Source organism: Pteropus alecto, unplaced genomic scaffold (assembly GCF_000325575.1).
Source record: "Pteropus alecto unplaced genomic scaffold, ASM32557v1 scaffold8, whole genome shotgun sequence".
NCBI lineage: Eukaryota > Metazoa > Chordata > Mammalia > Chiroptera > Pteropodidae > Pteropus > Pteropus alecto.
The window spans coordinates 13,016,284-13,040,245 of NW_006494609.1; the positions used below are offsets into that span (position 1 = coordinate 13,016,284).

General features: G+C 43.4%; 1 protein-coding gene across 2 annotated transcripts in view; it reads right to left on the reverse strand.

The window, feature by feature from the left end:
* Nucleotides 1–23,962, reverse strand: part of PTPN21 (protein tyrosine phosphatase, non-receptor type 21) — a 59,744-nt gene that overhangs the window by 10,704 nt on the left and 25,078 nt on the right. Inside the window, exons 1-11 of one of the 2 annotated variants that reach the window (XM_025041963.1) lie at nt 21,500–21,597; nt 20,776–20,854; nt 20,196–20,263; nt 19,326–19,396; nt 17,206–17,293; nt 16,468–16,556; nt 15,181–15,268; nt 14,414–14,493; nt 7,731–7,791; nt 7,000–7,084; nt 906–2,350 (exon numbers count right to left, since the gene is read on the reverse strand). In XM_025041963.1, the coding sequence (XP_024897731.1) occupies nt 906–2,350; nt 7,000–7,084; nt 7,731–7,791; nt 14,414–14,493; nt 15,181–15,268; nt 16,468–16,556; nt 17,206–17,268 (1,911 nt within the window). In that variant the 5' untranslated portion in view covers nt 17,269–17,293; nt 19,326–19,396; nt 20,196–20,263; nt 20,776–20,854; nt 21,500–21,597. Of the gene's footprint in view, nt 1–905; nt 2,351–6,999; nt 7,085–7,730; nt 7,792–14,413; nt 14,494–15,180; nt 15,269–16,467; nt 16,557–17,205; nt 17,294–19,325; nt 19,397–20,195; nt 20,264–20,775; nt 20,855–21,499; nt 21,598–23,962 lie in introns of those variants that run through there. The other variant, XM_006925508.3, reaches the window with a different exon arrangement.

Below are 23,962 nucleotides of genomic sequence, written 5' to 3' on the forward strand. Positions count from 1 at the left end.
ACCTTGGGAACGTTACTTAAAATTTCAGTCTATTTCCTCATCTGCAGGAACAATAGGCCTGTTGTAACTTGGACACAGTAAAGCAGATGACATGCAGGGCACATGGTACATGCTCTGGGAATGGCAGTTGGGGTCGTGTTTTGCTTTTACATTTTGCTTCCAATCTTTAAGAAGTGCTTAATTAGTTCATGGTTATACTGAAAATTAAAGAGCACGTTTTCTACAAGGAACCTTCCTTAGATTCTTAGTTCATTTACTCTTTTAAAGAGATCTGGAGCTCTCTTGACAGAGTGCCACCTCCCCAACTCCAGAATCACTGCCCGACCTTCAGGGACCCCGGCCGCACATCTGCCGCTGCAGCCGTGTGACTCCAGCGTAAGGACGCTTTAGGAACATTTCCGTGGAGGCTGCTCTCAGACATCGCCCAAGCAAACCCAGCAAACAGAACAGCGGCTGCTCCGGCGGCAAAGGGCGCTGTCAACGGGTGGTCCCAGGGCAATCCTGGCTAAGGTCGTGGAATTAATTTCCTCTCCCTCCCCACTGCCTTGCTAAAACGCTTCATTCTTTCTTTCCTTTCCATCCCATACCATGCAGCCTCCTACATTTACATTTTCACTTCGTTTAATTATCTCTAGATAACCACTAAAATTCTAATCGATCCCATTATTTCCACGGATAATCAAACGCAAACGTGTTCCAAATAAGATAAAAAGAGTCAAACTTCGGGGATGTGGGGGTGGGGGTTCAAAAAGTGAAAGAAAAAAAGGTGAAACACATCAGAAGCTGGGGGTCAAAGGAGAGGCAGAGGGGAGGAAGCGTAGAGAGAACAGGCTGAAAGGGCCTCGTCCCGGCTGGGACACACCTGCGCCACACTCGTCCTGGCTGGGACACACCTGCGCACTCACCCCTAACGGCGGGAGTCCTTCCACGACGTTCTTCTTTCCGGACAGGAGGTCTGACACCGGCCTCTTCTTCAGGGAGTCCCTGCGCGCTCGGTACCGCCCGGACGTGGTGAGGTCGGACTCGGACATGGAGGGAGTCAGCAGCCCGTCCCTCCTGGGCCGCTGGGCCTCCGCAAGCATGCGCACGGGGCTGCCCTCCCTCGCCCGGCGCTCAGCCTCTGTGACGTGGCACTTGGGCTCGAGAATGTGCAGAGGACCCGCGACCGGTGTGACCGAGGCACAGGAGTAGCCAGATGGCGGCTCTTGGGAGTAACTCCCCCGGGACTCAGGTGCCCGCAGGGAGAGCGCAGCCCGTGCTTTGTTTTCCTCCTCAAAATCCTCCTCCTCCTCCTCACTGCTGTGTATCAGCATGGTGGCGTCAGAAAGGGATTTGTGGTGGCCGTATCTCAGGCCCTCCTGCTCGTCCGGCTCTCCTCGCTTTGTTCTTTCGATGAAAACATTTGGCTGCGAGCCTGCGCTGATAGCCCGCGGCGCCACGTCCGCGGCCGAGGCCGACATGGTCCTCTCCTTCAGCCTCAGGCCCTCGAAGCTGTGCGTCAGCCCAGCCACCTCGATGCTGTTCCGCTTCTGCAGGTGGGCGTGCCGGGCCGCGGTCAGCGGCTCGCTGACCTCCTGGAGAGAGTGCGCCACCGGCAAGCTGTCTTCTTGGAAGGTCTGGACCGAGTGGTGGACCCGCCTGGTGATGAGATCCGGGTTGCTGCTGCTGATGTAGAGGTGGCGGGACAGGTCCGGGGTGCTGTTGGCCGGCCTCGGGGGCGGGTAAGGCGGGGGCGGGCGGTACACCTGCGTCCTCATGATGTTGGGGGCCGGGTACTCCTGGGCCTGGAGCTGCACGTTGGTCAGCTCGGGCACGCTGACGGCGCCCACCACGGGCCGCCTCTCCGCGGGGTAGGGGTATGGAGACTGGCTGTGGAAGCTGTAGTTCAGATTGAACGGGTAGTGGGCCGACTGGGGCGAGGAGAGGTGGGCGTGCTCCCGAATTTCGGGCTGGCTGTAGACCAGCGCGTCGGGCCGGCTGTAGGCGTACGAGTTGCCGATGCTGAGGTTTCTCAGCGAGCGGCTCTGCCTCTCTGCGTGCGCCATGCCTCTGTTGAGCTGCTTCATCACCGTCTCATAGTCAGGGGTTGGGCGGTAAGACGGGGGTATCAGGGCGCTGTGCCGGTGGGATGGGACGTAGTCGGTTCTCATGACGTCACTCCCAGTGATGCTCGGGTTGGAGGACATGGGCGAGGGCTGCAAGCAGGGCTGAGGGTTGTTCAAGGAGCTAGTGCTGTGTGCGCTGTAGACACTGCCGTTCCGGACCCGGCCGCTGAGCTCGATCTGCGCTCGGTCCAAACTTGTCTGAGAGTGACAATAGCACCCGTTCTGGTTGGTCACAAAGAGGTTATCTGGGGGACATTTAAAATATATTTTTAAATGAGATTTCTTAAACCTATTAAATTACTCCAGACAAATATTGAGATAGGTCCTGAATGTTGATGGCATTTTCAATGCAGCTTATAAAAATCCAGGCTGAAGTGGCCTGGCTTTTTACCCACATAGCTAAGTGACCTGGGTATGTCACTTCCTGGGGCCCCGGCTTCCTCATTTATAGGACCGCGACTGGCTCTGCCTCCTCTAAGGGTGGTATGCAGGGCCTGGCACCTGATAAAGATTAGCCAAATCTAAGCCCAATATTAAGAGCACGATTGTGTCATAAAACATTGTTTTTCTGAAAGTCAGTGAGATGTGTTTTACCAGAGACTTTCTGGAACGCTGGGCAGATGCAGGCAGAGATACCACTGGAGGCATGGGGCCACTGACTGCTTTCTCTCCCTGGTGGGGGCGTAGCCCGCTGATGCTGAGCTAGTTCAAGTACCAGCTGTCTGTAATTCCTTAAGTGGAATTGTAGGCTATTTGTATAAATTCTTCCAGGATGAGCATAAAAGGGCAATAGTTGATCAGGGCCTGAGCCTCTCCCAGTCCAACAGTGTCACCAGAAGCCGTGCATCTCACTAGGGGCCAGAAGACAAGTGATCGCCAAAGCAAATGCTCCAGTCTGGTGTGTGGACTTCATTATGGTGGCACATAGCCACGAAGAAACGGGATGCAAACGCAGCATCGTATTCGTCCTGCAGATGCACACCGCTTCCTTACCCCCACGCTTTTCCGGTATCTGGACCACACATCATCTGAGTCTCTGCAGTCACCCTTTTCTCACGGCCAGCACAGTCTGTCTGGACCAGCACAAGCCCCACCCACCTGATCCCCCTGCCTCCAGGCACCTCTGTGTGCCCCGTGAACCATCCGTTTGTGTGCCTGTATGTGTGAAAACTGTGCTAAGAAGGGATGTGGAGGGGGATGACTGAAATCTGGGCAAATAAAAGGGGAAAGGTAGGTACAAAATCACCGTAATTCAAGGAAGTGCTACAATTTACAGGGATACATATTGCAGAAGTCCAGAGAAGGGAAGGGTCACTTCCAGCTTGGACCTGTTGACAGGCAGGGAAGAGAAGCTCAAAAACCACCCACTGGCGTTACAGGTGGGTGGGGCAGGCTGGCCCAGCTTTCGTCAGTAGCCAGGTCTACCTCCAAGTGCACGCGGGATGACGCCTCCTTACCTCTGGAGATCATGTGACTAGTAATGGTCAAGGGAACGTGAGCAGAGGGTTGACAGCCAGTTTCTATGCTCCCTTCCCCCTGCGGCCCTGATCAACAACATTCCCGGAAGAGGTGGCTGCCGCAGCCTGAGTCCCTGAGGAAGGCGGACATGGAGCAGGGTCCTCCTGCCAGCGCACGGTTGACAGGTAACCTGAGCGAGGAGTAACCTTTACCGTGCAAGCCACAGAGATTTAGAACTGTTCGTTCCCACAGTGCAATGCAGCCTATCCTGACGGGACGGAAGCATGAGGGCAGGAGGGTGCATGGGATAAGGGCACTCTGACAGAGCAGCGAGGGCAAAGCCGGAGACCACGCGTAGGGGGCATGCTCAGCCTGACTGCAGCATCGGGTGCCAGAGAGAAGCAAAAACGCAGCGGGAAATAAGATTGCCAAAGTAACACGAGGGAGGATCACAGACAGTGTTGTACACCAGGCAAGGGCATGATCGCCACGGAGATGAGATGAGCCTGGCATCTGTGTGTCAGATGAACCAGGGAGAGTGCAGGTTGAAGATATCAGCTCCTGTGACACAATAACTAGTGAGCAGTTAAAAAAAAAAAAAACTGGAATGAATCAGTAGCAGAGGAACAGGGAGAGGGAATATGGAAGAGATATTTTATGAAGTTAGAGGCAATAGGATTTGCAACTGACTGGATGTTGAAGGCAAAACAAAAAAGAAATATTATATTCATTTTGGAATCCAAGTAACTAGGAGATTGACTTCATAAAAAAAGATGAAGAAACGTGAAAAGGGACAGGCATGTAGAGTATAGAGCTCAAATTTAATGTTTCAGTCAATGTTGGGCAAGCTGTAATAGCTGCTACTATTTACCGTGTGTCTACTATAAGCCAGGCCCCCCACTGGGGGCTTTACGTGCTGTAGCTCCCTTCGCTGTCACGGCCACGTATCAGACAGATGGAAGTGTGGGGCTGGAGCACAGGAGTGATGAAGGGGTGAGAAACACAGATCCGACAGCTATCACTGCTGAAGTCTGAAATGCGGGTGAGCCCGCGGTGGAAGCCTGTAAGGGGAGGGAAGGCAGCCAGGGACAGACCTGCAGGGCAGCGAACATCCCGCAAGGTGCAGGAGGAAGAGGGAGAACCCAGCACACCGAGAAGAGATTACTCAAGAAGGAAAGGATGCCGGAATCTGATGAGGAGGATGTGTGGGGCGCCGGGGCCGCCGGAAAGGGCAGCTGGAACAGAGCAGCAAAGGCGGAAGGAGTGAACGGATAACCAGACAGAGGCAGCATGCAGGCGCTGCTCTCGGAAGTGAGGTAACAGGAGTGGGGGTGACCGGGGGGGGGGGGGACTCAAACTGTAGTTGGAAGAGAGAGGAGAGGAAAATGTACTAGGCTGTTTGTAGACCCAGGAAAGAGGACGAGTAGGAAGGAAGCACCAGCAATGCAGAGAGGAGCAGGAGGAGCTGGGGTCGCAAAACCAGACAAGGGCAGGGCAAGGGGGAGAGGACAGTGAAGACAGTAAAAAACACCCCAACGTGGACACTCTCGGAATCCAACCCCAAATCACTGCTCCCCTCTACTGCCCACCTCGCTGCATGGAATGCTCATCTTTACCATAAGGCCTGGCACAACCAACACAATCACAAGCCACCTTCTGGTCCCTCCACACGTCATTTCCTACCGGTGCCCTATGTGAGCCACTGGACTACTTTACTCTCCAAACACCCTCGTACCCATTCTGTGCTATGGCATTCGCTGTCCCCCCAAAACGAGAGCAACCTCAACCTGGCACCCGCCCCTCTCCCTACCTGTTGATACCCACCCATCTCCTGAGGTCCAGAAAGCCCTTCTCAATCTCCCCAGCGCGCTGAGAGTCATTCTTCCGCTGATCGGCACGGCAATCGCCTGCTCTACCTCATCAAAACCATCACGTTCTCTTGTGTGTTTGTTGTTATTTGTGTACTAGATTCTAAGCCTCTTAAGGTATAGAACGACGTCTCTGCGCCAGTCTCCTTGGCCTTTAGAGCAGAGCCTTGTAGGCAGAGTAGAGAGTTAATGTCGGTTGAATGGATGCTTGAGATTCGGCTTTGGAAGCGCTGTCTTAAATACAGCTCCCTGTACTAATCAAGTGAAAATTAAAATAAAAATACTTAAACCTTTACAATGGGAACGTCTCAGGTGAGCAAAAAACAAAATGAACCTGGGACATCCTGTACCGGTAAACAAAGAAACACTCAAGGATTAATGGGGGAATATTTACAGGACTTAACGGGAACCAGCTTGAAGAAGTGCCAATGGGCCAAATAATGCAGATGATCCGACAATTCCTCTTCTAGGTATTTACCCCTAACTATGAAAACACTATTTCACAAAGATATATGCACCTCTATGTTCCCTGCAGCATTATTTGTAGTACACAAGAGGAGACAACCGAAGTGTCTGTCCATCAACAAATGAGTCAGATGTTACACACACACACACGCTGGAACACTACTCAGCCATTAAAAAGATGAAATATTGCCATTCGTTGCAACATGGATGGATCTTGAAGACATTATGCTAAGTGAAATAAGCATGTCAGAAAAGGACAAAAACTGTATGATTTCACTCATACGTGGAATATAAAACAAAACAGCAACAAATGAACTAAAAAAACACAACTCATAGATGCAGACAACAGAATAGCAATTACCAGAGGGGAGGGGAGGGGAGGGGAAGGCAAAACAGGCAAAGTGGGTCAAATACATGGTAAGGAGAGGAAGCTGCCGGGTCCGGGGGACGGGCACACAGCAGAGCACACAGATATCGAATTACAATGTTGTGCACCTGCTATTTCCATGATGTTATGAACCAATGTTACCTTAATAAACTTAATTTTTTTAAAATTTAATACAGTATACCCCGTTGCCCATGGTATTTTGCTTTCTGCAGTTTAATTTACCTGTGGTCAACCATGGCCCAAAAATATTAAACGGAAAAGTGATATTTTGAGAAGAGAGAGAGCACATTCATATAACTGTTATCATAGCATATTGTTACCACGGTTCTATTTTATTCTTAGGTATCACTGTCAATCTCCTGCTGTGCATAGTTTATAAATTAAACTGTATCGTAGGTACGTACGCATAGGAAAAAAGCACAGTCCACGCAGGGTTCGGTACTGTCCGTGGTGTCAGGCATCCACAGGGGGGGTCTTGAAACTGGGGATCCCCCGTGGATTTGAGTGGACTACGGTACTGCATGTTTTCTACATATGTCCAAGAAATTGCATATAATGGTAGCGTATTCTATGAATCCAGAGTGGCTATAATCGTGACAACAATATAAGATGTAACTGCAGCCAAATATTACTCTGGCTTCAAGATCTCCAAATCTCCGTAATTTATTCAAACTGTATTAACTGTGTAAGGCATTTGAGCAATAGTGTACCTTACCTTGGGAAGAGGTGTATGGTTCTGTATAATGTCCATTATAATGCAGCTGGGGTGGGGGAGGCATCACATAGGGTTGGGGTTTAGGCTGAGAAATGGAAAGTTCAAAACAGGGTTATGACTATGTGATATATATAAAATAATTTTCTGCTGGCTTAAAAAGCTTCTAAAGGAGTCAAATATATTTTACATGAAATGTAAACATGAAGACCCTATAGCTCTTAATATATCTGTCATTTTCAATGTTTCTCAAAATGGCAAGGTAAAGCCCTATGCGCTGATATCAGACATCGGAAAACACAAGAAAACAAGCTGCATCCACAAGGAGCAAGAAGGAATAGACACAAATTTCCTGAATTCTTATATAAACATCTGAACATAAGAAGCTTATATGTAATATAACTAATCTTATTAGGCAAAATTGTCTAGTATTTTAAATATCCACTAAATTCTGATTATTCTTGGCTAATTCTCAAAATTTTTAATGTTAGGTTGGACCTAATATTTAAATATGTGTAATATAATAAATGCTATATGTAATATAAATATTGGGCTTAACCTATGGAGAAAAAAAAATCACCATTTCTTTGCTCAAAAGCGACACACTTGTGGTTCAAAAATCCAATATTGACATACTTGTGGTTCAAACTTAAACACTACCGAAAGCCAATTTTATTAACGAAGATGACTTCACTAAAAGAAACACGGCGATCATAGTTTTCCTTCTTTCTTACCAGTGACATCCTTGAGGAAGGCCTCCTCCTGCTTGGGTTCACTGTGACGGTCTGCGTTTGCCTGTAAAACAAAACATGTCTTTGAGGAGGTAGAGATATATAGACCTGCTCATCATATACACACACTCATACTCTTCCTAATTCTACCAAAATAAATTAAAAGGAAGGCAAAGTGATAAATCCTCTAGAGTAAGAAAGACAAAGGGATCCAACCATAAACTTGAGAAAAGAGAGGAGATTCTCTGTCCCTCCGTTGGGCCTCGGTCCCTTCCTGCTGCCCAGACCCCTCTGGCCACATTCCAAGGTCTCAGCCTCCTCATTGGAGCATCGGGGGGACGGCAGCAGTAAATTCCCCTGGTCCAGCCAGGAAAAAAACTCCTGGAGTGACCATAAGCAGAGGGGAAAAGGGCAAGGCGAGATGAGATCGCCCGCAAACTCATCCCAGGGGAAGCAAGATTCAGTGCAAGCGCGTCTCTCCCGGGGGCCTGGGTCAGCACTGGCCACCTCCACTAACGGTCCCGAGGGGTGGCCATCACCTGCCAGCCCTAAAGCCCACAGCAATGGGAACCACCTTTAATTAAAAGCCTGTTAACCACAGCCTACAAACATAACAAAGAGATAAATTTTAACTTTGGTAACTCAAGAATCTATAAGTTAGGGAAAGCAAAAAAGAAAATTTGGTTCAGTGGGCCTATGGTAAACTCATTAATTTACTTTTCTTTCAAGAAACTTCTGATTGGTTTTAAATGTACTTTTTAAAAGGAAATGAGGATATTCAGAAATGCCACTGACATTTATCAGATGAAAGGAGATTTTAAACTATTCACAACAAGTTCCACCTTTCAATAAAATCTGGTCAATAAGGAACAAACAGAAAAGTCCATTTGTAATTCTATCATTTTTAAACAGAGGCAGGCATTTTTTTGTCCTTGTGTGTGGTCGGTTTTATCACAAGTAAGATCTAGGAATCTAAACACAGAGGATTCTTGGCTTTGTTGATGACTTACATAATTTTGTCAAAGCATTTTTAAAAAACCTTTTACCACCTGTCCTTGGCTCATGAGCTTATGTGACACGTAATTACTGATTATAAAAATATTTTATGACCTTTGGTTATAGCGTTCTAAGGACTAATTACTAGAAAATCCATAATCACAAAGTGGACACTCGCTCCATTTAATCAGCAAATTTTCCATATCGAGCTTCATAAACTAACTTTATTCTTAGCATTCTATCATAAACTAACATTATTCTTAGCATTCTATCAACTGGTCTTATATTCAAACCCTGAATATTAGCCTATTTTTACAAGATTTTTGAGATTAAAAGAAAATTAATGCTTATTAAGAACAACGCCACGTGACTACAATGCTTTTACGAGTTGACTTTTTTTTAATTAAATGCTTTCTTTAATAATCTCCATTCGATATCACTGGACTGTATTAAGGTTGTTGATGAATAGATGTCTCTTTTCCAAAGGATGCTCCATTTTACCAGTATTATGTTACTCAACAATAAAATGGATGTTTATGAGACTGCAAAAATACCTGTATCAACTGGTAAAATATTATACATACTGGTAAAGGAGTGAAATGAGTCTGGATAGTGTGTCTGTGCTTTTTTTTTTTTTTTAAAGATTCCTAACTACGCATTGATATTTCCTAAAATCACTGTCCAGAATTTGAAGACCCTGCATTTCCTAGCCTTGAAATTTGTTGTCTTTGTTCATTCTCCATTGTCAGGGCCAGGTTTAGGCAAACTGGTCCTTTGAAGTTTATATTTGTTCCAGAGACTCACTAAGTGGACTGAACTTTTAAAGTACTATAAATTCAAAATTCAGAAGTGGAGAGAAAGGATTGCTGATAAAATCCTCCAACGTGTCCGGAGTTGCCCGGCCTGCGGCAAAAATAAACGTGTGTGTTACACACAGAATCCAAGGATGCAGAGCTTAGGGCACAGGCAGCCACTCCCACACACGCTATCTATTTCGCCACCCTTGCTGGCAGCACCCGGTACGGCGGCGACGCTGGCCACTGCGGAGGATGCTTCTGCTAAACACAAACACACAAGTACATCTTCCTCCTGCCAAACTGGTATTGTCGGCCTCGTCATCAGTTCTGATATTCTAACCCCCTCTCTCTGCTTGCTGATATTCTTGTAAAGGGAATTTACTGTGAGGTCAGCTCTCCTCCACTTAGTCCACAAGAGGAAATGGTGTGCAACTCAGTTGTGTTTTCTGGACTTTTGGGTAGTTACTATGCCAATGGGTGCTGCTAAAAAATGAGACACGTGAACAATTTGAAAAAATCATGGGACTGTGTGAACTGGAGAAAACAAAATAAGAAAAGGCTGCAAGCTTGAGTAAAATAAATAAGAAATGCTTTTTGAAACGGCGCCAAAGACCGTACGTGATTAGCTTGCGGAATCTAAACACCAAGCCCGTGAGGGAGGCTGGTTACTACCCTGATTTTACAGATGAGGGAACTGATACTTAGATTAAGTAAATTACTCCTGGTCACATGGGCAGTAAGTAGCAAAACCGGCATTTGAACCAGGCAGGTCTGTCAACCTCCTGAGCACAGGTCCCTAACGATCCATTATCTGACCCCTCTCCTCAACCCCAACTGATCTGCAAGCTCCATGGAGGCAAGAGGATGGACACACCAGGGAACCGCTGAAATCCAACCTCCCCTCCAGGGAAAGTCTGCTGAAATTTCTGTCACTTGGCTGTGCAGGTTGGGAGATGCCATTCTGCCCACTCTTCCCCTCCACAGAGAAGAGAGAAAGCCTCCTACACCAAGAACCCTCTCAAGACTCCTTTTGTCTCCCAGGCTTTTCCTCACATAAATTCGAGAGGTTGATTACAGCATGACCAGCTCTGGGGGTTGGGGTGGGGGATAGGGGGCTGGAAGAAGACGTTGACCTAAGAAACTGACATTCTCATTTAATTCCGCATCCAACCCTAAAAGAATGTTAAGTAAGGTCCTATTATCCCCTGTTTTATAAATTAAAAAGCAAAAAGAAATTGTTGTTATCCAACATTTTTAAGGCCCAAGTAAAATAAGATGATTCTGTTACCTAAAGTTCCTTGTTTAAAAGTGGAGAGAGGAGGCAAGTCTGATGATGGATCATGCCATTCTATGAATTCTAAAATGCAGTAATCTGCGTCAAGGTCAGATGAATCTCAGAAGGCCAACTCAAACGCCATTACATTATATGTCAAGATCGAGGGCTGGGGAAGGGGACACTCAAGGAGTGAAGTCAGAATCCACCTCCTGTGCTACCAGCGGCCCCAGCCGGAACCAGACGCCTACTTCCAGGCCTGCTACAGGCTCACCACACTGGAGTTTACTCATTTGGACCATGAGGCAAATCTACCAACACTTCAGAATCATTAAAATATTAAATATGACTAAACAGTAGAGGTTGGGAGCCTTAAAAGACCCTATCATTTACCACAAACAGACAATAATTTCTTTTCCCTCTAATTTTACAACTATCAGGTGGTTTTGCCAAAAAAAAAAAAAAACAAAAACAAAAACTTTTTAAAAAAGGTAATACCACCAACCAATATGGAAGCCTAACAGAAAGGGATTATATTTTATGATTTATTCAAAATGACTGATTCTCTCTTATTTTCCAGAAAAAGAATGAACTGAGGTAATCATGGCTCAATATTATCAATACTCTTAAAACTTATGAAAGGTTTTATACTTATGAAAAGGCTGTGGTCTAACAGACCACATATCTACTGTTTGAATCTCAGAACACACTTGTGCACAAAAATAATGTCACACATGGTTGGGGTAACCAGGCCAGCCCAGAGGAGACTGGAAAGCAACTATCCTAGACTAGCGGCACCTCCGAACCTAGCCACCAGGGGGAGCACTTTCACACACAGATGTACCCAGAACTCCAAGCCATTGAGCAGAGGCTCCCTACGCCCACCAGAAAGCAGGGTTGGTCCTCCCTATCAGCTAGTGCTTTCCAAATCCCATCACCAGACCAGCAGTAGGACTCAGATAAAAACATGGTTGGAAGGGACGCTAAGCCAGACACCTGGGGACGACTGTGAATGAGAGAGCCTGCCGGCATGGAGCTCCGTGGGATGAGACAGACTAGTCACACCCACATCAAGACAGCAGACAGGAACACTCTAGCAGTTTAGCACAGTGGCTAAGAGCACAGGCTCTAGTCTCACTGCTCCCAATTGCTAGTCGTATGGCAGGGGTATGACACGTCACTTCTCTAAGTCTCCAAACTTTCATCTATACAAGGGCAACGATAATTGTATCAAACAGGGTTACTGTAAAGATTGAAGGAGATAAAAGCGTTCAGCAAAATGCTTGACACACGTAAGGCAATTACTGAATTAGGATCGTTATGAAAATAGAAGGGAAACAACAGGACTTTGAGAATAGTACTGAGGACTAAGCAAACTAGAAGCACGGTGGACTCTGGGGTGGCTGCATTTAACCTGGATCTTGAAGAATGACTGAGTCTGCCAGAGAAGAGGACGAAGGACATTCTAGCCAAGGCGTAGGGCTGCGAGAGGCATCAGCGTTGTGACGACTGATGGGTTCTGGGAGCCCGGATCGAGGGTCAGCTGGGCAGACGAGCCCAGAGGACCCCAGGAGTCTGCACTTAACCCCAGAGCTGAGGAAGGGTGTTTGGGAGGAACAGGCTCGAGTTTGGTCCTGACCTCTAACTTTGAGAGCAGTGTTACATCTTTTACTCATCCATACAGAAGACAGGCTGGAGCCAGGTCAGATGGGGCAGGTGAGGCCAGATGGGAGGCAACTGCAATGAGCCAGAGGACAATTTAGATAAAAGGGGATGGAGCGAAACCAGGTCTCAGTTAGGACGTCACTCCACTGGGAAGCCGTCCCTAACTCAGGGGTTCTGGGCTAGGTACCCTTCTCCTGAGGGCTCCTACTGTACCACAGACATGCCAGGTCAGAGCTCCTCACGCTTGTTTCTGTAGACTCATTCAACAAATTCATCACGGCAAATGTGGGCCAGGCCCTTGCTCAGCACTGGGAATGCAGGGCTTAAGACAGGGAGAATGCCTGTCCGCCACATGGCAGGGAGGCTTACCTGCGGGGAGGGGATGCGGACAGTAAACAAGTAAACAAACAAGCATATAAATTCAAGTGGTGCTGAGTGCTATGAAGAATAAAACAGAGTAAGGAAAGAGAGACAGGCAGCAGCCTCTTAAAGAGGGCACCTCTGATGAGACACTGATGAGATGAGGGAGCGAGGCACATGAGGACATGGGAGAGGAGCATTTCAGACAGAAGCAGGGGTAGGGATAGCATCCCCAATGGTGAAACACGCACACAGACCAGAAAGGATGCTAGTGTGGCTGGAACAGGGTGAGTGAGTAGGCGGCTAAAGCAAACAAGGATGGAACCAGGCAAGGACCAGATGGCATACGGCCTGGTACTTTCAAATATAATGGGACGAATGCCAGTGCAGGGTTTTAAGAAGAGTGATAGGATTTGACTCGTGTCAAACTAAGATCATTCTGGCTGACTCGTGGAAAGTAAGCTACGGGCAGGACAGGCACAGAAGGGCAAGGGTCAGAAGGCTACTGCAGTGTTCCAGATGACAGTCTATGGTGACTGGGTGAAAATGGTCAGCTGCCACTTGTTGAAATAGGAAAGAAGGAAGAAAGCAGGTCTGGGGGCCGGAAGAGAAAGAACAAATCAAGAGTTTGGCTTTAGACGTATTGAATTAAGGCTGCCTCTTAGGTACCCAAGTGGAGATGTCAAGCAGGCAGTGGGATATGTGAGTCAAGTGCTCAGGGAGAAGATGCAGCGAGAAAAGCAGATGCACGCTCAGCAGATGCTACTTTTAAGCCTGAGGCAAGGTGAACGCCCTAGAGAACGAGAATAGATAGGGAAGAGGTCTGATGACGAAACCAGCAAAGGAGACTGGGAAGAAGCAGCACAGAAAGAGAAAAAGCAGGAGAGGGTGAGGCCCCGACACCCAAGAAAGAGCAGGGTGCGGGAAGGAAGGGCGGTCAGAGGTTGGGTGCTGCTGGGCAGTCAAGGGGAAGCATCTTGAAATGACCACTGGATAAAGGTCACTGTCACGGTGAGAAGCGGTGTCAGTGATAGGGCAGCTTAGGAGAAACACGGTGGAAGGAAGGAGAGAAAGCAAGTAGATACGACTCTTTCGAAGGAATCTGCTGTAACAGAGAGCAGAGATATGGTGCTATGGCTAGAGGACATGAGGAATAAAGGAAGTGTTTTAAGACATACTACGGCATGTTTGTGTGCTGACGGGAACGACGCGGCAGAGGCTACGAAAAATGTACGTTAGGAAGAAGGGGCATAAATTCTTCAAGTGGCTTGAAAAGCAATCATCTTCAATTACTCAAAATGCTGATAAAAAATTACAGGATATTCCTAAATAACGCTCGAGAATTAGAATGATTCTAGTAAACAGCCGAAAGAGATCTTAAAGGCGTATCTATAGTTATTAAAAGTTGGTTGAAAGCTAAAATGAAAATGCTTGAGAAATATTTTAATACACAAAAGCAAAAGGTTTATTATAAAAATGTCATGAAAATGATATCATTTTCATAAAATTTACCATTCTCATGGCATAAGACAGCTCAAGACGAAAATTTCTAAACTCATTATTTCCTACAATTTCCACTAATAGGATATACTCACAGGCTGCACTGATTTAGTCTGTAAAATTTGTGCCGTGCAACGCAGAGCCTCCATACATATTTTGCTGTTTCCATGTCTTCCTAGCAAACAAAATATGCACAAAATAAATGAAAGCACATTTACAACTGGATACAGAGTTTATGTGAGGACAAGACATGATTGGGTGACACAGTATGTCAAGTCACTTTTAACACACTGTCACTCCTTCATTTTCAAATAATGTGCCTATCATAGGAATGCTATAATTATGATTTTAATTATTAGAACAAAAAAACTAACTGTGATTCTTATATTAAACAATTTCAAAATGACTTAGAAATTTAAAAATTATGAGAATATCAGCTTTTAGTTTGACAAATAGATTCTCAAAGACATTTTTAAACCAAATGTTTGACTCGTTGACTTAATATTGCCTTTGTCAAGAGAGCAAAAACAAATAACTATGAAATAACATTTCTACACAGCCATTCACTTATCAAGGGGAATTAAAATATTAGTGCTTATTTTCTCCCTTACTTAGTCCCTTAAATTTAATTTAAAGATTATCATGACCAGAGACTATTTATTCAAGGACTCGTTCATTCAACAATAATATTTACTGAGCAACTACTTTTGCCAAGTGCTATCATGCAAAATGTCATAAAATTTTACATTTTATAAAACTGTGAAACATTATAATTTTAATGCCACCCCCGCAAACACGCACACGCAAATACTAACTTAACTTTAAGGAAAAACATTCCGTGAGGATTCCAACATTTACTCACAGTCTGAAACTGGATGGTCTCCTCTTTATTTGCCAGCTCTAATGCAAAAAAGGACTTATTGTGGGACATGTTAGCGATGTCGTGCCACCTAAAGGACAACAAACAGAAACGGCAAAGTGTGTGCTCACGTTCACACTAGCAGATAGGAGTTTTCCTCCTTGAGCTTGATGCATATGTTAATATTTGTTAATTATTTCTTAAAGAAAATAGTTGTTTTAATCGGCTAGTGTGCACCTTCTAATTGATGACAACACCAAGTTGCACAAAGTAAATGTTTACTAAATGAAGACGAAGAGTATTTCAGAATGTAAAATCTATTTGTCCTCATTTGCCAGATTAGCACGATCAAAATTTCCTATTTTAGCTGGATGCCAAAGCCTCCTTCCTTCATTCAACAAACATCTTAAAGGGCACCCATTTCCACCACGCCAGAAATTGTGTTAGGTCCTAGAAATGCGTGGCACAGCGGGTATGCCCAGGCTTCCCACTATCCTCTCGGAACTGCTGAGACAGATTTTGACAAAACTGACATAATGTTTTACTACTTTATAAAAACAACATAAATTTTTAATTTTTCATCAAGATAAAATCAAAATAGGTAGTATCTCGGTAAGCCTGCAAATATTTCTATTAAATGACACTTCAGATTTTCTAGATTATGAATTTTAAGGTATGAAAAGAGATTGAACGACATGGTTCGATTTACTATCTTTAAGATACTGGAACAAAGAATACTGACAAGGAAATTTATATCACCTGCAATATCACTGCTCAGCCACTCTTAGCACACGGCTTTATATCCTTCCTACCTGTCTTATACAGACATTTTACGATTTCCACAAATGAATACTATCATTTTCTTTTAATCAGAAGAAAAAAAAATCACCATTACAAAACGTAACTGCAATGTACTTAGATGTTCATATTTTAGGAATTTTGGTACATTAACTAGAGTCAGAGAGAGCCCTACATTTTCCACAAGAAATAGCCCTAGAAACCAAAGCTGAAATGGAAAATTCACATCCAAGGAATGGCCTCCATATGGTAAGAAAAGAGGCACATATTTTTAAGTATTTCTTAAGTTGACCATCATTATAAAGCACTATTGTCTGCACATCTGGTTTTGAAGAAGGTCACTTACAAAAGAACTGCTATAGTCCGGTGGTTTTTTATTCTAGGAAGGGCAGAGTTCCATTTCCTATTGAGACCTTGGGAGAGACTTATGAACAATATAACTGATACAGGGACTAAAAAATATCACCACACAGAAAGATGTAAGAAAAATACCGAAATATCACAGGAGGCCTTCCATTCTTGTGTTTCACAAAGATACCTTCAAGACATGCTCCAATGGATATGTCGCTGCCTTGGCTATCCTAAAAGGAGGAAAAAAAAAAAAAAACACTCAGGCAGCAGAAATACGAAAACTACAACAACTATACCTCGTGCCCTAAACTTGTCTCCCAGATATAAAATGTTCAGAAGACCTAGAGTAGAGTAACTATTCTGAAGGAAAAAAGCCTGAAAGTTATAAATGTTATCATCTTGAAAATATATACGTGGGAAGAGATGGACCCGTAAGGCAGCGGTCCCCAACTTTTTTGGCACCAGGGACCGGTGCTCCTATGAGACTCTAACGCCTGATGATCTGCGGTGCAGCTGAGGCGGTGATGCTAGCGCTGGGGAGCGGCTGCAATTACAGATGAAGCTTCGCTTGTTGGTCAGCCGCTTACCTCCTGCTGTGTGGCCCGGTTCCTAACAGGCTATGGACCGGTATCAGTCCACCAGCCCGGGGGTTGGGGACCCCTGCCTTAAGGAAAGCTCTTTCAGGAGCATTCAAAGAATAAACCGCAAAACAGGAATGTGTTTTACTACAAAATTTTGGCCACAAGGACCCCAGCTTTTAAATCTCCGGACTTTTGTGTTCAGCCTTGGCACAGCAGGGATCCCTGGGCTTCCCACCGTCCCTCGGAGCTGCTGAGATGGACCATGGAGAGCCCCAGCCGTGGCGTCCTGCGTACTGACCTTCGCAGGGTAGCTCTCTTCTCCGTAGCCATCCATTCTCTCTACCTCCTGCATGTACAGCATCTCGGCATCGGGAGCTGTGAGCCCTCTGCAACCCAAAAGATGTTAGTAAGATTGCTCACGAAACTAAAAATGAAAAAAAAGACAAAGCTTTCCTAAACACTACATATGAATTTGGCACAAAACATTATAAACATTTCAAGTCTCTAAGCATCCGTATTGATTATATCAATCCATCAATATTTACTGAAAACTGACCACATGCAAAAAAGCACTGTGCTGCACACTGAGGGTTAGTTATAAAAGGCCCTATCCCCTGTACTTTAGGCAGGCAAGGGGAATGTGGGGGATAAGACAACCCTCTAAAACGGCTTCAGGAAAAGCGAGGATTCTTTCTCAACCACTGAGTAACTGCTTATTATCCAAAGTATCAGGCGATACCAAGCATCGTGTGCTAAATGCCAAATGGTAGAAGTGCAGGAAATAAGAGTTAGGAGGATAGAAATTCTTTTTAGCTCCAGTGACAGAATTACAAGGATGGGTAGGAAGGTGACGGGGGTAAAGAAGGTGCCCAACTGCGTGGCAACTTGCCTCTCCAGCCTCACCTTCTGCCGCGCCTCATACCCACAAGGCACCCCGCACTGCGGCCATCCCGAACTCTGCGTTTCTCTGAGTACACCATTTCCCCCCATGCCTTCAGGCCTGTGCGCACACTAATCCCGCTATCTGGTATACCCATCACTCACCTGTGTACCTGGTCAATCCCTAATATCCTCTAAGACTTGGCCTGTGTATCACTCCTTGTCACCTTCTGTGAGACCCCTGAGTCTAAGTCAGATGCCCCTGGTTTGTGCAGACCCGCTGCATCCTTGCACATTATTCCCACTGCTCCCATATTCTATTATTCATATTGTAATTACTGCCACAATGAGATGTCCTGCCTACCCCTTAGACTGCAAGGCAGGAAACACATTCTCCAATGGCAGGGGATCTTTCTGTTTATCTCTGTGCCACAGCATCCAGCACCCTGCCTCATGGAGAATAATAGTAATAAGCTATCTTTTAAGGAGATGCACACATGAATAAATAAAAGTAACAAAAGACAAGGCAATGCATGCCTGAGGAATTAATTGTGCTGGGGGGAAACGGTTCATTTGGGACAGCAGAAGGTAAAGGTGGATAGGCAGGATTTAACCAATTTATAGGAGGCCTTTAACCCAGGGATAATGAACTCGGGCTAGTGAAGAGCAAGAAAAGATTCGTGAGCATTTGAGAAGGAGAGAAGGGAGATAAGAGGAAAGTGATATTTTAGGAAGATTAAGCCTTTGTGAGAGATTGTATGGGTTTGAATGGGGAGAGACTAAAGGCAAAAGGTTATTTTTAATGAGAGGGAATGAACAATAGGTTATAATTAGACAAATCCCACCTCAACCACCTGCAACTTTGGGCAAGTTATTTAGTCTTTTTTGAGCTTGGCTTCCCCAATCTGTAAGGAGATAATAACATTTACCTTAAAGAGTAGTTATAAGAATTTAATGATATATAAAGTGCTTGGAACCATGCGGTATTCGGTTTAGAATAAGACCTAGCATTCTCCAGGAGAGAATTTTTCTTATGGGCAACAAGTACAGATTCATTATCTACCCAGAAGGGTAGGTCAGGGCAATAAACACAGCAGCAGCTCTTGGAACAGCTTCCCCAGGACAGAGACACAGCTTCCTAAGGTGTATGCGGGAGAGAGACAAACCCTTAACTTGCTGCATTAGGGAGACTTAAAAAAAAGTCTCCCTAATCTTCAATCTACCTACACAGGATTAGGTTAGCCAAAACCTTTAAAATATGAGGCAAAGAATTGGTGCCCTTCAATGACTGGCTGCTTTCAACGTTCTCAGTTTCATCATTGATAAAATATGGGTAATAAATGAGTTAATACGGGTAAGTGCGTAGACCAGCACTTGGCACATAGTTAATGCTATGTAAATAAATGTTGGCTGCTCAGAGTAGTAGTAGGAGCCACAGCAGCAGTAGTCACGTTCCAGATTTAATTGTGTCAATGCATATTTCAAATTCACACAGGCATTAGTTCTACGCTATTTCCATTTCTTATTTCTTAGCGTTACCTGTATTTCTGATGCAGTAAGGCCACTTTTTGAGTTGCTTCTTCCAACACTTTTTCATCTTGTAACCACCCCTGAAGAAAACATAGCACAGTAAATACGTAAACAAATCACTCAAATTTTTTAGGAAGAATCACTGCTACTGACTCTTACCAACTCCTGTCACTATCAGGCAAAACTAGGGCTAGTATTAATATGAGGTTGCTTCGCTTCAGTAGGTAGTCATGATTTTTCTAAGCAATTGAGTGGCTTCTGCTCAGGAGCCAAAACACTTGCTCTGCCTTCTCAATTCATCCCTGAGAAAGTTCATCTGAGTTACTTCAGCTGGGTCACGTCCATCAGCTAGTTCGGAGCCCAGCACAATTCCCTGGCTGGCTGTGTAGACACTCAGAAGAAAAGCACGCCATTCCCTTCACTGTTCCAGTGCAGTTTTCCTGTCCATTCCATCAGTAGTGACTTTAAAAAGAGGAAGGCAGTGTCTTTTTGTCATCTGCTTTTTCAATCGTTGACGAGAAGCCAAATTCGCCTCAATAACTTTGTGAGGTTTCGAGCCTTCCGTGAAAAGCAAAATCTCTGCTTGGTTCCCCAGAAACTAGAAATGAATCCCTCTCTTTAGATTCACATCCAAACACAAAACAAATTTCTCTGGCTGCAGCCCAGTGCCTACAGCCCCTTCGGTTTCTGTGGGTTTACAAGGACCAAGAAGAGTACAACAGAAAAAGCATTTACTCTCGAGTTGTTTGTATAAGAGGGAATTGATGTTTTAAAACTATTCTTGTGTAGGAAGTCTACCATGTGAACTTCATTTTGGGGAATATTAAGGGTATGGAAATAAACTGTTAAAGAAAAGTCCAATGTCAAAAGAAGTCTTACCACAGGAAACAAGGCAAATTTCTGAAGAAAGTCCTGGGATTCATACTGATCAAAGTCACCAAAATCAGCTATACAAAATGACAAATGTTCACATGTCAATTATGTTGTACTTGTGTAGCAAAACACGCACAATTATTTTCAATTTGCAGTATATGGATGGCAAGCTTATGATTCAGAAGTCAAATTTGCCTTACAGTCATAAAATATATATTTAAAAAATATCTTTTTAAAAATATTAGGTAGATTCATGTGTCTTGACTTGGAAAAATGCCTATTAATAAAGTGAAAAAACAAGTTACAAAATTAGAACTAAGATGATCTCATTTTTATAATTAAAAAAAACAAACAAAACTACCCAGGAATCATGTATGCTTACTTATGCATAAAAAATTTCAGGAAGACACCAAGCTATTCATAGTAGTGATTATCTCTAGGGAATGGAATTAGATCATTTAAATATGTTACAGCAAGATGTATTTGTTTAGAAAATTTTAGTTGTTAAAAAAAATTGATAGTTCAGCAAAAAGCTTATGAAAAACTAACTCTTAAAGCCAAAGATGACACTTAAGATTCAAAGTACCTTGAAAAGGAATGTGGCTCCATGTGTATCAGACATTTGTTTGTCTAGAAATGATAAATGTCTCCACGCCTGCTAATATCTAAAGGAATTTTATTAATGATTCTTCTGATTAAATTTCAATTCCCACGATTAAATGCCAGTTATCATTTGAATTAACGCCCCTCAGACGTCTTCTCGAAGTATATACATTCATATAAATACATATAGATTAGACATGTAAAAAATGGCATAATTAAACAATTCAAAAATACTTGTGAAATGCAAAATTTTATCTATTATGACTAATGATTCTCTATAATCCGGAATAATTGTTTAAGAAACCAAACAAATGACATAAGCCTAAAGTACGAGTGATCATAACTTCATCAAACCTCATCGGTTGGCTGATCTTTCTTCTAAAATATTAGCTGGCAACAGATTAATTCCTTGAATTAGAGGATAAAAAGCATGTTAAGTGCTGTGTGTGTGTGTGTATTTTTTTCTCTATTTTTGGTCTGTTTCTCTGTTGACATATGTTAACAGAGACATATCCTTAATCTTCTAGAAGTCTCATATCATTGAAGTAATCCAAATTCATTTTTCCCACAAAGAAGCCCTTAGATAACAATATTTCACTAATATATAAACATTACTATAGAAAGTCACTTTAAGAATCCTTTGCTGTTTTCGTTATAATACATTTTAATCTGCTAGATCTATTACATTATCAATTGTCATTATTTACCTTGAACAGCCAAGCCTGCTAGCTGAATTGCTTGTTCTAATGTACAAGGAATGTTCCCTTCCAAGATATCTTTCTTCAGCTGCAGATAATACTGATACCTATAAAAAAAAATAATAAAATAAATAAAAAAGTCAATATCAATATTATTTCCAATTGAGATAATGCATTTTACCATAATTTGGTCAAGGAGCATCAACCAGCCAGATAGCACCTTTATTACCCAAGATGGTTTCGAAGGACTAAGAATGTCTTTCACTGTATCTATACCTGCACACACACGCACACGCGCGCACACACACAGAATAATCAATTTATTGAGTCGCTTATCCATAACTGTAGTTATTTCAAAGCTACAAACATGTAGAAGACAACTGGTCTTATGCCCTGTAAGGCAGTCCCTACATATTGTTCTTGTTAGTTGGAAAAATAGAGAATCAATGGCCAATCTTTACTTTAAAAACTCTGACTAGTAACTTGGTAACATAAGACTTTGCTTACTCTGGTGGCAGTTCCCTAGCCCTGGAAATTAAAGCCAGAGGAAAATGGTTCCTGAGATTTCTCACCAGGCTTATATTGAAATATTTTTGAATGAAGTCTCAAAAAGAATAGCTTCTAAGTTGTTTCCTTAATATTCTTGTAATGTGGGTTTACTTCATTTTACACTTTCAATATACCGGGCACTCATTACAGCACAAGCTTTAGGCAAGCAGACCCAGGTTAAATTCCAGCCCTACCACTTAGCATTTTGCATGAATCTGGACAAGTCATAATCTATGAGTTTAAACTATCACCGGTAAAATGAGGGTACTATCATCTCTTCACAAGGCTAAGCACATTCAAGGAATATATTCAAAGCTCTTAGCACAATACCAGAACATGGCTGGCGCTCAATAAACCATAGCTGTTATCATTATTATCAGCAATCATCTACTTTAAGCCAGTCACCAGTATTTCATCTGTTATTACTTCTCCATTTTGGTATAAAGCTCTACAGTGAAGATTTATTCTGCTTTCCTTTTATTTATTTACTTAACAGATAATTACTAGTTCCTACTATGCACCAAGCATTGTTCTAGATGCTGGGGATATGGTGTGAAATGAAGATCCACCAACTCTCGGCTAATACAGTCCAGAGAGCCATCTTGAATCCAGAATCTCTTCTAGACTTGGTGTCTACAAAGTACAACCCAGTTACAGTTTATATTTGAATTCCCCTGAGAGTCTACCCCTTTAATCATTTCCTATGTGCCCTTACCTCGCCCTCTTTTATTTTAGCTAGCTTTGAGGTCTCTATTCTTTGTTACCAAAGAACCTCATCAAAACACCATCCATTCGGATGAGTATTTAGAGCCACTTATGCCTTTCCATCTGTTAGTAGCAGAACCCAACAATTTCTCTCGATCAGTAGACAGAATGCTGACTGCTCTGGGATCTTGTCAAAGAGGAAAACGAAACTTTCTACTAGGCAGCTTCTTTCAAAAGCTTAGTTGAAGAAGATTGTATTTTAAAAAGCTCAGGAAGTTACCAGGAAAACACATTTGAGAACTGGTATGCTTCTTTTTATCAGCTAATGAATGATGGGACTCATAATATTCCTTCTTTTGCCTTGACTGCCATGAAGCTCAAAGCTAAAATGCAGCCACAGCCACAGTCATTAACATCCTTCTTGTTATCCTCTTAAACACTTTCTTCACCATTTGATGATAGCCACCTTTTACTCATGAGCTGGAGACTAAGGTATATGCTCAAATCCAGAGGTGGCTGAGCGGGAGTTTGAATCCAGGTGTGACTGACCCCAAAGCTCACATTCTTACATGCCTCAAATCTCTATTTAGGATTTTTCTCATATTTTCATCATATTTTGAAAGTATTTTTATACTAGAGTCCACAGTAAATGGTTAAGAGCAAGGACTCAGGAGCCAGCCTGGCTAGTTTAAATCTCAATTCTTCTGCATACTAGCAGTGTGACCTTGGGCAAGGTAATTAGCCTTTCTGTGTCTTGATTTCCTCATCTAAAAAATGGAGGCAATAATAGTACTTACTTCCTAAGATTTGTTGTGAGGATTAAACGAATTAATAAGTATAAAGTGCTTTGGATAGTGCTTCACTTCATATACAGAAAGAAACAAAAGCAGTTGCTTTTATTATTATCTTTCATTGTATTGTCCCTAAAATCCTTTAATGGAAGCAAGCAGGAGATATACTTTTTTTTAGTATATATTGTAGGAAAAGACCAAGAAATTTTACTTCAAAGGTATTATCACATTGCATTAACAGACATTTTCGGCTACAGTTTTAATGTTGATGGGGTCGAGGATGGTTTACAAATATGTTCAATATTTATTACAAAAAGAACAAATAATTTTAAAAACTGCCATAATAAAATATAACATGCAAATCTGAATTCAAAACTGTTTGTAAATCAAGGAATAAAAGTAACTGCACATCTTAATTCTAAAGCAA